General features: G+C 53.6%; 1 protein-coding gene across 1 annotated transcript in view; it reads left to right on the top strand.

The window, feature by feature from the left end:
* Sipa1l3 (signal induced proliferation associated 1 like 3) overlaps positions 1-14,084 on the top strand; it is an 86,852-nt gene that overhangs the window by 62,420 nt on the left and 10,348 nt on the right. The window contains exon 14 of the mRNA XM_051162778.1: positions 5,410-5,634. Within this exon, the coding sequence (XP_051018735.1) occupies positions 5,410-5,634 (225 nt within the window). The remainder of the gene's footprint in view (positions 1-5,409; positions 5,635-14,084) is intronic.

The following is a 14,084-nucleotide window of genomic DNA, read 5'->3' as shown; positions in this document are numbered from 1 at the left end:
GGGTGGCCTGGGCTAGGCAGTGAGACCCATCTTTCATTTTAAAGCAGGGTGGGGCAGGGGATGTACTCCAGGCTCCTGGGAGAAGCAGGCTGGCTGGGTAAGAGAGGGGAGGATAGGGAATAGAATTTGAGAGCTGCCAGCAAGAGATGGGCCTGGCCACACCCGGAAAGGTCCCGCCCCCTTCCCTGGCCCCCAGCTCTTCCATCGAAGCCCACATGGCCTGTCGCTGCTTGTGCAGGTCCATGACTTCAGCCACCTCACAAACAGTACCCCACCCCACCCCAGACATTCGTCATGGGAGCCCAACTGCCAAGTCTCCCCCCCAACTCCCCCACCCCACCCACCCCATCCCCCGCCACGTGCTGGCGCCTGTCGTGAGCACCCACCGAGTGGCCCAGCAAGCCCAGACTCATGACTGCCCGGCCCCTGAGCAGTGCACATGCCAACGTCTGTAGGCTTCCAGAGCAAGTTGTCAGTCAGAGCTGGGGGACCCGAGACTCCGCTCCACGTGGAGCTGACGCAGCTGGGCGTTCCCAGCAGGCAGGAAGCACGTGGCTTTGCTTCCCAGGGCAGGCGGGCTATGCTAGCAGTCTCCGGATCTGTCTCCATCTCTCGGGCACAGCCCTAAAAGGTAATCTGGGGGTCTGCTGGGGCCCCCGCGCTGCCTGTGTCAGGAGACTGGGGCCACACAAGGTGATCTGCTTAGGGAGTCACTGTCAGCAAGGAAAAGGAGAGAGAGAGAGGGGGAAAAAAAAAAACCAGGCTGTTTTCTCAGAACTCAAGGGGTTGAAGAAATACCCGACAGAGGTCTGTGAGCAGAAGGGCAGCTCAAAGGTCCCGGGGTGGAAACACTCCTGGGTAAGTGAGGGGTAGTCTCACAAGAAACAGGCAAGTGGAGAAACTGAGGCAACAGTAGAAGGCAGATGGGGCCAGGGGGCTTTGCCTGTCTGCATGAGCTGACACCACAAAGAGTTGTGGGGTTATCACACACTCCCACGGAGTCCCTGTGGCTGCGAGGAGGCCACGGCAGGCAGGCGGTCGTAGAGATCAAGAGTGGCGGTCCTGGCCGGTGGCACTTGGCTGAGGTGGGCGTAAGATCCAGATGAAGTCCCCACCCCAGAGCCTTTCCAGTCGCCCCAGAAGAGGCCGCAGGGTGGGCATGGCTACAGAGTCACAGAATATAACGGTTTCAGACCCTCAGGTCATGGTGAACATGGGGCGGGGCTGGGGGAGGGGAGCAAGATGGGCTCAAAGGTAAGCTGACCAGAGAGCAGCCCCCCTAACCGCCCCGCCGTGTGTGCCCACGTGACAGCCCCGCCACTTTTTACCACATGAGCTCTTTCAGGCCATTGGTCTCCGAGGCCCAGCCTCCCCTCCGTGCAATGGGATAGTAATGGGTGCCCAGGTTCCGCGCAGTGGAGGTGCACACTTGTAACCCTAGCACTCAGGGAGTAGAAGCAAGAGGATCAGGAGGTCATGGGTCATCCTCAGCTAGGCCGCAAGTTCGAGGCCAGCCTGCGATGTGAGAGACCCTGCCTCAAAAAAAATTTGATAGTTCCGAACAGCGGACCTGGGTTCAGAGGCCATGCGAGCAGAGCGAGGCCATGAATCCAAAGCTCGTAGCTCAGGGCCCCATACCCAGCTGAGCTCAGAAACACTAGCCACCGCCACGTTAATATTCATTATCATCCCGACGGTGATCACGGAGAGCACAGAAGAAAGCAGGATGCTGCTATCCTGCCTCGTGGCCGTATGTCACACCCGCAAGTCACTTAGGTTCTCCCCGCCTCAGTTCCCCTACCTGAAACATGATAGCAGCAGCTCCTGCCGTGGTGGCAAACCCCACGTGAGGTGATGTGTGAGAAATGGTCAAAGCCAGGCCTGACTCTGTCCAGGATCCTTGCAGTCCGCCAGGTCACTGTCACCCAGGCCAGTGATGCTCTTCCACACACACACACACACCCCGAGGGCGGGCCCGGAACTTTCTCCTCTGTACCATCACCCACCCAGAACCGCCTACCAGCACCTCCAGAGCCTGCAGGGAGCAGTAGCATTGCGCAGGCTCACAAAGCCAGCGTGTGGCTAACGTGGGAGGGGGGACAGGGGGAGCAGTGGTGCAGGATGCACCTCCCCACACTCCTGTCCTGTCTCAGCCCCTGGGCAGGCCACCCCCATGCATCTGCGGGTCCTGGGGAGGGACAAAGCCAGCATGCACATGGAGCAAATACCGCGTTGAAGAGAAAAGGTCCACGATGCGCCTGCAACCAAGGTATCAGACAGCCACTTCCTTTTTACCTGGAGCCCTCGGCATGGGTTTAATCTCACTTCCACCTCCACACGTTCCCATCCTTAGCGCCCATGGAACTAGCAGCTCCCGTACACTGCTCGGGGGCATTTTTTTCTTCTAACACATCCAGTCCGGTTAACTGAGTTGTTTTGAAAGTGCGTCACCTGTCATGTCGTGGGCATCTGGAATGGCGTTTGAGGAGACAGTCACCCCTCGTGGGGTTCTACACTGGGTTTTATTTTGCTTTGGGTTTGCTTGATTGGTTTGGTTTTGATGCAGCTGTATAGGCTGAGGTGATCTGGAGCTCCCGCCCTTTCAGCTCCACCTCTCCAGTGCCGGGACTATAAGCATGAGATGCTATACCTAACGAGCGTTAACCTTTAGAATCCTAAACTTTAAGAAAAAATGTTAAGGATTTGTTTTTAAGTACGTATGGCTGCACGTCAGTATTGCGTGTGACTATCGATTCACGTGGAAGCCAGAGCCACGGAATCTCTTTGGAGCTGGAGTGACAGGCGACTGTGGGGAATCAAACGCAGGGCCACTGGAGGAGCAGGGAGCACCCCTAGCTTCTCTCGGCTCCTGTCTTTAAAAGAAACGTTTAAGTTAGTTTGCAGTTAGGCATGGTGGCACATACCTATAATCCCTTGGAAAGTTGAGGCAAGAAGATGGCTGTAAGTTTCAGGTTGCCAACCTAGGAGCTAGTGTGAGACTTTGTCTCAAAAAGCAAATCACAAAGAAAGGCTTGCTTTTCTGGCGCAGCTGCCTTCCCAAAGTTTGGCTGCGGCTGATAGCGGAAGGTTCCTGGTCGCGGTTTAACAAGAACCAGTTATAAGGAGATGCGGGAGGCAAGACAGCTCACCGGAAAAAGGCGCACCAGCTATGAAAACCTGATAACTTAAGTTTAATTAAAAATCATAGCTGAGGGCTTAGAGGTTAAGAACACTGCCTATTCTTACGAAGGTCCTGAGTTCAATTCCAAGCAACTACATGGTGGCTCATAACCATTTATAATGAGATCTGGCGCCCTCTTCTGGTGTACATGCAGGCAGAGCACTGTACCCCCCCCCCCCTTTTTTTTGTTTGTTTGTTTTTCAAGACAGGGTTTCTCTGTGTAGCCTTGGCTGTCCTGGACTCACTTTGTAGACCAGGCTGGCCTCGAACTCACAGCAATCCTGCCTCTGCCTTCCAAGTGCTGGGATTAAAGGCGTGCACCACCATACCCGGCAACACTGTATACTTAATAAATAAATAAATCTTTCTAGGGTTGGGGATTTAGCTTGGTGGTAGAGCGCTTGCTAGGCCCTGGGTTTAGTCCTCAGCTCTGAGAAGAAAAAAAAAAGAAAGTCAGACAGAAAGAAAGAAAGAAAGAAAGAAAGAAAGAAAGAAAGAAAGAAAGAAAGAAAGAAAGAAAGAAAGAAAACAATCGTAGCCAGGCTAGACAGTGGTGGCAGAGGCTGGCAGATCTCTGTGAGTTCTAGGACAGCCTGGTCTACAGTGTAAGTTCCAAGACAGCCATGGCTATATAGAGAAACCCTGTCTCAAAAAATAAAAACAAAAAGTAAAACTCCTGGTGGCGCACACGTTAATCCTAGCAGTTGGGAGGCTGATCCATAAAGTCCACAGCAACCTGATCTACATAGTCAGACCTTGTCTCAAAAGAAATTTTTCTTGTTCTTTATAATACAGAGTTGTTATAAGTCAGCTAGATAGGATGGTATTTTGACGTTGGTGTGTTTTTGAATGCTTGAATGGGGCTGGAGAAGCACACACTGCTCTCATAAAGGCCTCGAGTTCAGTTCCCAGCACCCAGGTCGCTTGGCTCACGGCTGCCTGTAATTCCAGCTCTAGTAAATCCAATCCAGCCCCTCTTGCGGCCTCCTCAGGCACCAGAACTCGAGGGCACATACATATTTTTTCCTTTGAGACAAGGTTTCTGTGTAGCCCTAGCTGTCCTGGACCTCGCTTTGTAGTCCAGGCTGGCCTCGAACTCAGAGATACACCTGCCTCTGCCTCCTGAGTGCTGGGATTAAAGGTGTGAACTGCCACCACCACCCAGCAGAGAGAGAGAGAGAGAGAGAGAGAGAGAGAGAGAGAGAGAGATATCAAGAAACAAACGAAAAAAGGAAACAAAAATTGCAAATTGCAGAAAAACTCACATAGTCCCAGAGCATAAAACATATTCCTCAAAAAGCTGGGGCGGTGGTGGCGCACGCCTTTAATCCCAGCACTCGGGAGGCAGAGGCAGGAGGATCGCTGTGAGTTCAAGGCTAGCCTGGTCTACAAAGTGAGCCCAGGACAGCCAAGGATACACAGAGACCCTGTCTCCAAAGAAAGAAAGAAAAAAAGAAACCAACCCTGTCTCAAAAAACCTAAAAAAGATAGAAAGAAAGATGAAATTGGGGCTCACTAAAGCTGTCAGAGGCAACCCCAACAACCCTTTCTTCTGTTAGGTCCTCCTTACCTCCTGCACACAAGCGTCCAGCACACAAGCCTGTGGGGGAGCAGTTCATGTTCAGAATATAAGCAAAGGTGACCATTAAGTGTGCCACAGAGATGTCAGGGTGGCATTGGGGCCGTGCGGACACTTTCCACTCTTCTGTACCGCTGGGATCCTCTTCTTCCCTCCTCCTGCGCATGCGTGTTCATGCGGTGTGCATGCAAGCACGTGTGCGTGCAGAGGCCAAAGGCTGACTTGACGCCAGGTATCTGTTGGTCACTCTGCAGTGTATGGACAGAGGCCTCAAACCCAGAGCTGGCTGCTTCAGCTAAGCCAGCCCGCCCGCCCGCTGGGGTACCCCGTCCTGCTACTGTTACAGGCAGGCCTCCACACCCGCCAGCATTTCCATACCTGCTCCTCTGTCTGGTGCAAGTGCCTGGCCCACAGAGCCACGCCCCAGCCCCTTCTCCCTTGCACACCAGCCTCTCGGGTAGACCAGGCTGGCCTCGGGAACTTCGTAAGCCAAAACCGCCCTTAACTCCCGAGTGCTGGGATTCCAAGCCTGCACCACCTCGCTGACCGTCGCTGAAATTTGCTGCTGCGGCTGCGGCTGCCGCTGCGGCTGCCATGCGTCTGTGTGTCTCTTGAGTAAGTGACTTACTTCTCCATCTTGCTTTTGCAGCGACATGGGCTCCAGGGCTGGCTACCCCACTCAGGTTTACAAAACAGCCAGTGCAGAGACTGCCCGGCCGTCCCAGCTCTCCCAGTGCAGCCCCTTCCAGCTCTCCACGTCGGTCCCCAAGTCCTTCTTCTCCAAGCAATCTGCTGGGCACAGCAAGCACCCAGCCGGGTGGAAGAGGACGGACGAGCCCCCACCACGGCCACTCCCCTTTACGGACACTAAGAAGTAAGTGCCTCGCTGCCGAGCTGCCCCACACCCTGGGTTTACAACTGTGAGCAAGACGGGCCACAGAGAGCCTTGTTCTTAGGGAGCTGACGCTCAGCTGGGATGACAGACTGTAGATGTGGCAAATACGACACTGGGATAGAGTGTGGCAGCATGCAGGTGTGACCTCAGCAGTCCTGTATCTGCTTCCCATCGCCGGGGGGGCACGCTGGGAGTGTAGGTGGGCGCCCCAACATCCCAACTTTCTACATGGGTTCCGGGGTCATGTGGTTCCACGGCTAGCGCTCCTTGGCTGTTTGCTTGCTCGCTTGCTCACTCACTTTTTAACTTGTCCGTTTATTAGTATGTGAGTTTATGTAACGTGTGTGTGAAAGCCAAAAAAATGCGTCAGGCATCCTTCTCTGTCGCTCTCTGCCTACTGCCTTGAGGCAGGGTATCTTCCTGGACAATGGAATCCTCCTCAGAGCGGGTGTAGCAGGGATGGGCAGAATGCCTGCCTTGTTACATAGGGGCCAGGATCTGAACTCTGGTTCTCACAATTCTATAGCGAGCACTTTTAACTGCTGAGCCATCTCTCTATCTCCATATAGAGTGAAAAGTGGAGGAAGTAGGTTCTGCAGTTAAGAAAGGGCTTTGATACCAGGGCAGAGCTCAGCAGAGCCCCTGCCTAGAATCCCCCAGTGAGGGGCTGGGGTGTGGCTCAGTGGTAGAGCCCCTGCCTAGAATCCCCCAGTGAGGGGCTGGGGCACGGCTCAGTGGTAAAGAGCTTCTAGGTTTTCACTGGAGAATATGACAGCCAGTGTACAGTAAGTACACTCATTGTGTACTTTCCAGATGCTAGGCTCAGTTCTGAGTTCTTTTTCACAGGTAAAGATTACTGATGGGCTTGTTTCATCGTTAACTGAGGAGAGGTGCACATGTGCAAGTCAGCAGTCACCTTCCAGAGGGCAGTGCTCTCCTCCCTCTGTGTGGCTCCCACGTGCCAAACTTAGGTCCTCCGGTTTGGCCGCAAGCACCTTTCCCGTCTCTCCGGCCTTTCCTAAGTGCAGTCATCACTGAAGGCTCAAACGCAGGGAGGATGCGATGTCCTCCCCATCCACCAGACAAGGTCACTGAGCTCAGGGTTGCATGCGGAAGGAGGTGGCCTTGACCCGTGCAGCCAAGTCTTCTGCTCTGTTGGTGAGGAGTTTCTGTGTCCCCCCATCAACACCTCCTTCCTGACCTAGGTGGGGCTGTTTAAATCTGTGGGTGACACAGAGCTTGATGGCGGGGGGGCGGGGGGAGAGGCCCAGGAGACAGAGCAGGGTCCCTGAAGGTGTCAGCAGGCTCTGAGAATCCAGTTCACATGGCTCGCTGACAGCCAGAGGGGACTCTGAAAACTAGAATCTGGTCGTTTGCTCTCTGCCACCCGGCCCCCCACACCCCAGGGTTAACGTGGGATGTTCCATTCCGAGCGCTGTGTGCCGCATTCCTCACACAAACTGCTGTCTGATCTGCGTCATCCCTCCACGCTTTGCTCTGCTCCCCCTACACTGACCCGAGCGTGCCAGCCCCACCGCAGGACCTTTGCACAGCCCCTTCCCAAGGCCTGGGACAGTCCCCTTCCAGAGAGTCTCTGGCTAAGGCCACCCCCTCAGGCAGGCCTTCCCCACTGTCAGGGTGTCTCTTCAACTCTGTTGTACTTAGCATTTCTCCCACCGTCAGACAGGCGCCACTGCCTTGGGCATGGGACGTTTGTGACCTGGCTGGCGCACACTGGGGTAGCTTGGTTAGTAAGTGTACTGGCCATGGATCTTATCTGAGGATGCAGGCACAAGCATCCACATCCGGGGAGATGAATGACCCTAACCCACACAGAACCACGCAGGGGACCTGGGAGAGAGAGCAGTACTCAGGAGGTGCCAGGTCTCCCACAACCACCACCTGCAGCTGCGGGTACGAATGGAAGCCCATGGGCCGGACGACTTAAGTTTGCGTCCAAGCTCCACACCAAATTTGTTTTCACCTCCTAAACTATCAGTGCCCTTGCCAGGGGAGTGAAAATGGTCCCGAACCCACTCCTCATGACTGCCTGAGGAATGCACACACAGCTCTCAGCCACAGCCCCGGCCTGCATGCTGGCATGCCTCAGTTTCCCCAGCACAGAAGACAGTAGTGCTTCCTCCACAGAAACGGTATGAGGGATGCTGGCTTCCAGCGGTCGGTCGACTGTTGCATCCAGGCTCCCTTCTTCCTCGGTCTCAGGGGCCCCCAGCTCCATCTCAGTGCCGCCAAGAAAAGAGCACAGGAGTCTCTCCTTAGGCACCAATTACCCACATATAGTAAGAGTGTCCCTGCCTTTTCCCCACTGGCCTCTGCCAGCCATGTTGGCAGAACCCTCAGCCCTGCCGGGCTGACAGCCATACTAATTAGCTTAATTAACCTGGCCCCAAGGGAACCACCCCGTTTGGAGGCCAGAGCGCCACGTCAGCTGGGATGGCACACAGCCACACCTGACTCATTGCTTGCCCGCACATCCACCCCGGCCGTCACAGGAAGACACTGCCACTGCTGGGGTCCTGTCCACACGGCTTCCCATTTCTTCTGTTTCTTGGTCTTTAAGATGATTATGATGTTAACGTGTACAGGTGTTTTGCCAGCATGTATGTTTGTACCACGTGCGTGCAGCACTTGTAGAGTCCGAAAAGGGTGTCAGATCCCCCGGAACTGTAGCCACAGGCTGTACTTACACTGTAGTTTGTGAGCCTCCCTGTGGGTGCTGGGAAGCTAACCGGAGGCTTCCGGAAGAGCCGCCCCTCCAACCCCAGAGCTTCCTTTGTGATGGTTCTTCTAATGGAATTAAGCCACAGCTCGGCAAAATCTGAGTTTCCACAGCGTGGGCAGAGCACAGTTATGGCGAGGAGCGCTAGACAGAGCCTTGAGCACGGTGTTTTCCTCCACTCATACAGAGCTGTAAAGATGGCTCAGTGGCTAAGAGCATTCACTGCCTGCTCTCCCAGAGGTCCTGAGTTCAATTCCCAGCAACCACATGGTGGCTCACAACCATCTATAGTGAGATCTGGCGCCCTCTTCTGGCCTGCAGGTGTACATGGCAAATAGAGTGCTTGAAGAGTCGGGCGTGGTGGTGCACACCTTTAATTAATCCCAGCACTCCGGAGGCAGAGGGTTGACAGTTTGAGACCAGCTTGGTCTACAAAGCGAGTCTAGGACAGCCAAGGCTACACAGAGAGATCCTGTCTCGAAAAACAAAACAAAACAAAAAGAACCACACAATTTTTTTAAAGAAAAAATAAAATACAAAAGGTAGAAAATTAAATTAAATACTGCAGAATATTCAAGGTTTTGTTTTTGTTGTTGTTTGTTTTACTTGAAGGGGTTGTTAGGTTTTGTTGTTGTTGTTGTTGGACTAACTGTGTGGGCACATGTGTGCCACCGCAGGCTGTGGAGGTAGGAGAACAGCTGTTTATTGTTTCTTTGTTTGTTTGTTTTTGGAAACAGGGTTTCTCTGTGTAGCCCTGGCTGTCCTGGACTCGCTTTGTAGACCAGGCTGACCTCGAACTCACAGCGATCTTCCTGCCTCTGCCTCCCGAGTGTGGGGATTAAAGGCGTGCACCACCACGCCCGGCCTGTTTGATTTCTTCCAAGTCCTTCCAGACACGTTCTGAACGTGACCTGTCACGTGATCATGTGAGCGTTCCCTCACTCCACACCCTTCCTTTTTAAAAATTTATGTGTGTGAGCGTTTGGCCACATTTTTGTGTATGTGCACCACTTGCATGCCTGGTGCCTGGTGCCTGCCTGTAGAGGTCAGAAGGACAGGTGGTTGTGGGCCACTGTGTGTGTGTGTGTGTGTGTGTGTGTGTGTGTGTGTGTGTGTCTGGAAAGCACACCTGGGTCCTCTGGGAGGGGCAGCAAGTGCTCTCCACTGAGCCATCTCTTCAGCAACCCCCTTTTTTTTGTTTTTTGTTTTTGTTTTTTTTTTTAGTTTTTCATTGCTGTCATTTGAAACTGTCACTGTACTGGGTAACCTTGAACTCTCAGTTTGTGTCTTTTGCCAATGGTTCTACAGTAGGGCACAGAAGTGGCCTTGTGCTTAAGAGTCATGGAGTTTCCGGAATAGTTCACAGCCACCAGCCCTATGGTCACTAGATTTGGACAACTGTAGAGACTAGGGAGTGAGACAAAGAAGAAAAGATGTGTTGAAGGCAACTTTGAGGGAACTAGCATTTTAGGATGGAGCTCAATGGTCAGCCTAGGAGTCCCCAGTGAGGGACTGGGGGTGTGGCTCAGTGGTAGAGCCCCTGCCTAGAATCCCCCAGTGAGGGGCTGGAGGTGTGGCTCAGTGGTAGAGCCCCTGCCTAGAATCCCCCAGTGAGGGGCTGGGGTGTGGCTCAGTGGTAGAGCCCCTGCCTAGAATCCCCCAGTGAGGGGCTGGGGTGTGGCTCAGTGGTAGAGCCCCTGCCTAGAATCCCCCAGTGAGGGGCTGGGGTGTGGCTCAGTGGTAGAGCCCCTGCCTAGAATCCCCCAGTGAGGGCCTGGGGTGTGGCTCAGTGGTAGAGCCCCTGCCTAGAATCCCCCAATGAGGGGCTGGGGTGTGGCTCAGTGGTAGAGCCCCTGCCTAGAATCCCCCAGTGAGGGGCTGGGGGTGTGGCTCAGTGGTAGAGCCCCTGCCTAGAATCCCCCAGTGAGGGGCTGGGGTGTGGCTCAGTGGTAGAGCCCTGCCTAGAATCCCCCAGTGAGGGGCTGGGGTGGGGCTTAGTGGTAGAGCCCCTGCCTAGGATCCCCCAGTGAGGGGCTGGGGTGTGGCTCAGTGGTACAGCCCCTGGCTAGAATCCCCCAGTGAGGGGCTGGGGGTGTGGCTCAGTGGTAGAGCCCCTGCCTGGAATCCCCCAGTGAGGGGCTGGGGTGTGACTCAGTGGTAATGCAGGTTCCATACTCAGCATCACAAAAGGGAGAGTTTGTTTTTAAGTCCATGCTAGGCAAGGACTTTGCCACTGAGCTGCGCCTCTAGCCCTGCTACACAGAATCTGCCCCCTGCGTTAGTTACAGGCACACTTTGTGTCATGTGTTCCTGCAGGCCTTTCTGGGTGAGACATTCCCTGAGGCAGAACTTCCAGTGTAGATAAAGTGCCCATTTCAGTGTCTTCCATGGGTCTTTCTACAGTCTCTCCAGAGGAGGAGGCTGTGCGATGATTTCCCTGTGGATGCTGTTCTGAGCAGACCTGCTCCTCACCAGGCAGAGGGACCTGCATGGAGGATCTTGGGGAAAGCCAGACTCCGTGGTGGGGGAGGGGAGGCCTGCCAACCACCTCAGAAGAGCATTTGTGTGGGGTGTGCATCCATCCTTCTGCCTGTTTTCTGCTCAGTTTGCCCAGAGAATCCCTTCCGTGCAAGGGACAGAGACAGCATGCCCTTGGCCCGCAGGTGGATTTAGCCAGGACAAGAAAACCCAGCTCCCTTCTCTGCCTGCCTTTGTTAAAATCGCAAGGGCGGCGCCTGAGAAACAGAAAGAGAGCTCAGACTTCAGAGCCTCCTGCAGCCTGCGACATCTTCCTTCTTTTCTGGGCTTAGAGACGCTTTTCTTTCTCCAGTAACAAATGGTGCCAGCCTGCTTTGGGCTGCTTGCAAAGGCTGTCGCCCTGACAGACAGGAGAGCCCCACCTTCCCACCCTGGAATGGGGCTCCTGCTCCCAACAGGCAACCATTCGCCCCCATACCTCCCAGAAACCGTGTTCTGTAAGCAAAGTAGAGTTTCTGAATCCAACGTGGGCACGTTTCACGCGTCATGGCAATGTTTGGTCTGTCCGTCTGTAAACATGACAGAAGTCGGGTGTGGTGACACAGGCAGCTGGAGCAAGAGGCCAGCGTGAGCCACATAGCAAGACCCCTCTCAAAAAAGCCAAACAGAAGAACAAAGAAAAGGGGGTGTCGGGGGGGCGCTGAGGCATATGTGGGTAATAGAGTGCTTACCTAGCGTGCATGAGGCCCTGGGTTGGATCCGATCATCACGAAGACATTAGCTGATTAGTTAAGAATTTACAATAAGAGCTGGGGAGCTGGCTCAGTGGCTGAGAGCACTGCCTGCTCTTCCCGGGGGTCCGCCACCCTCTTCTGTCCTCTGCAGGTACCAGACACACAGTATAGCGCACAGACATACATGCAGGCAGAGCACACACACATGTAAAGTAAAACTTAAAATTCAAAATAAGTTAGGTATGGTGGCGTGTCTTTAATCCCGGCACTCTGGACACAGAGGAAACTGGGTTCCCATAAGTTGAAAGCCAGCATCACTACATAGCAAGTTCCAGAACATCCAGGGCTGCAGAGAGAGACACTGTCTCAAAAAACAAACAAACAAACAAAAAAAAATAAGTCTATGTACGTGGGAGTGGCTTTCTTGGTTTTTGATTGTCTGGGGTGTGTATGTGTGTGCACGTCAGTGCACGTGGATGTGTGTGGACATGTGTATGCACGCCTGTGCACATGTTTGTGTGTGCAGTCCACAAGAGGGCATTGACTCCCCTAGAGCTGGAGGGATAAGCAGTTGTGAGCGCCCCCCGTAGGTCTTGGGAACCACACTGTGTCCTCTGCAGACCAGCAAGCACTGAGTCCTCTGCAGCCCTTCACTTGGTTTGCTTTGTACCTTCAGACAGGATCCACTGTAGCCCCGGCCGGCTGCAGACTCAGTAGTAGGAAAAAGCACCCTTAACTCCTGATCCTTGACTCCACCTCCCAAGTGGTAGTTGTGCAGATGTGTGTGGCCACATCTGGACTTTAGGTACGTGCTGAATCTAATGGGACTCCGGGCTCAGTGCACGCCGAACAAACACTCTGCCAGCTGAGCCACACACGGAGCCCGTGCTGCACAGTTCCAGAGCCCCAGTGCAAGGCAGCGTCTCGGAAGGGCTTTGCTGCTGCCATTGTTTCTCCTTAGGAGTGGCGAGGACTCGGGTCAACAGGCTGTCAGTCCGAGGCTAGGAGCCAGGCCACAGACAGAGGCAAGAGGAGGCCGGCAAGCCACGCTGGCCCTTGGGGCTTCTGAGTAGAAAGCAAGGAGCCACGGGGGAGCAGGCTGGTCTGGAGAGAGCTGGAAGCCGCAGGAGCCTCCAACTCAAACATCTGTTTTTGTCAGGGGCCAGCCAGGTGCTTGGCCGCAGATCCCATAGCGATACTCTGAGGCGTTTTCCATCTATGGGACACTTGTCTTGGTCACTTTTCTCTTGCTGTGAAGAGACCATGACCAAGGCAACTTATAAAAGAAAGTGTGTCAGAAGCAGCCGGATCTCTGTGAGCTCGAGGCCAGCCTGGTCTTCAGAGCGAGTCCAGGACACCCAAGGCTACACAGAGAGACCCTGTCTCGAAAAACCAAAAACAGAAAGAGTGTGTATTTTGGGCTTACAGTCTCATGGGGTTAGAGCCCATGACCATCATGGCGGGGCACATGGCGGCAGCAGGCAGCCAGGCTCTGGAGCAGTAGGTGAGAGCTAGCATCTTGGGACACACCCATGAGGCAGAGACAGAAATGCTGGGAGCCAAGAGTCCTCTGGAACCCCAAAGCTACCCCAGCGACCCACCACCTCTGCCTTGCCAAATAGTTCCACCAGCTAAGGACCAAGTATCCAGAGGACAGAGGGGCCTCGGGGGGCCTCTGCCATTCGAGCCGCCACAGACGCAGTGGCTCTTGCCTGAGACCCACAGCAGGAACAAGCAGGGCTGATCCACAGCACTAGCCTGCTCTTTCCTGTCATGGACCGACCTAGTTGGGTATAGGTCCTTGGGGTGGGGCTGTTTGAAGGGCAAAGGACAGGCGAGTGACAAACACACCAACTTACGGGATGTTTGAGCCTGAGTGTATTTTATACACATTTTGAAGAGATTTTTTTTTTTTGTGGTTACTTTTTTTTATATACAATTTAAAATACAGGATGCAGTGTAATAATGTTGCCATCAATCTTGAACAGTCATTCATAAGTCATTGGATTGGCATCAGTAGCCGGGCGTGGTGGCACTGCACGCCTTTAATCCCAGCACTCGGGAGGCAGAGGCAGGCGGATCGCTGTGAGTTCGAGGCCAGCCTGGTCTACAAAGCGAGTCTAGGACAGCCAGGGCTACACAGAGAGACCCTGTCATGGGGGGAAAAAAAAAGATTGGTATCAGTATGTATGTGCCCTCTTTATCAAAGGTCAGTGCTCTCTCATTATGTCAACATCTGTGTGGCAAGACAGTTTTTTTTTAAAGCTCTTTTGCCGCTATGTGGAGTTTACTCACTTTATTTGTAAGTCATAATATGAACTATGATTAATTTTTAGTCATGTTTTTGTTAACAAGTGGAACAGAACTTAGTGGTAAACTTGACTGACTGACCCTTGGCTGTTTTAAGTTTTAAGTTAAGGGTCACCTAGTAACACAGTTACATCTGAAAAGTTCTTGATAAGAAAGTAAAACAAAGA

This window comes from Acomys russatus, chromosome 19 (assembly GCF_903995435.1).
Source record: "Acomys russatus chromosome 19, mAcoRus1.1, whole genome shotgun sequence".
Taxonomy (NCBI): Eukaryota; Metazoa; Chordata; class Mammalia; order Rodentia; family Muridae; genus Acomys; species Acomys russatus.
This window is presented reverse-complemented; position numbering and strand designations above follow the sequence as displayed.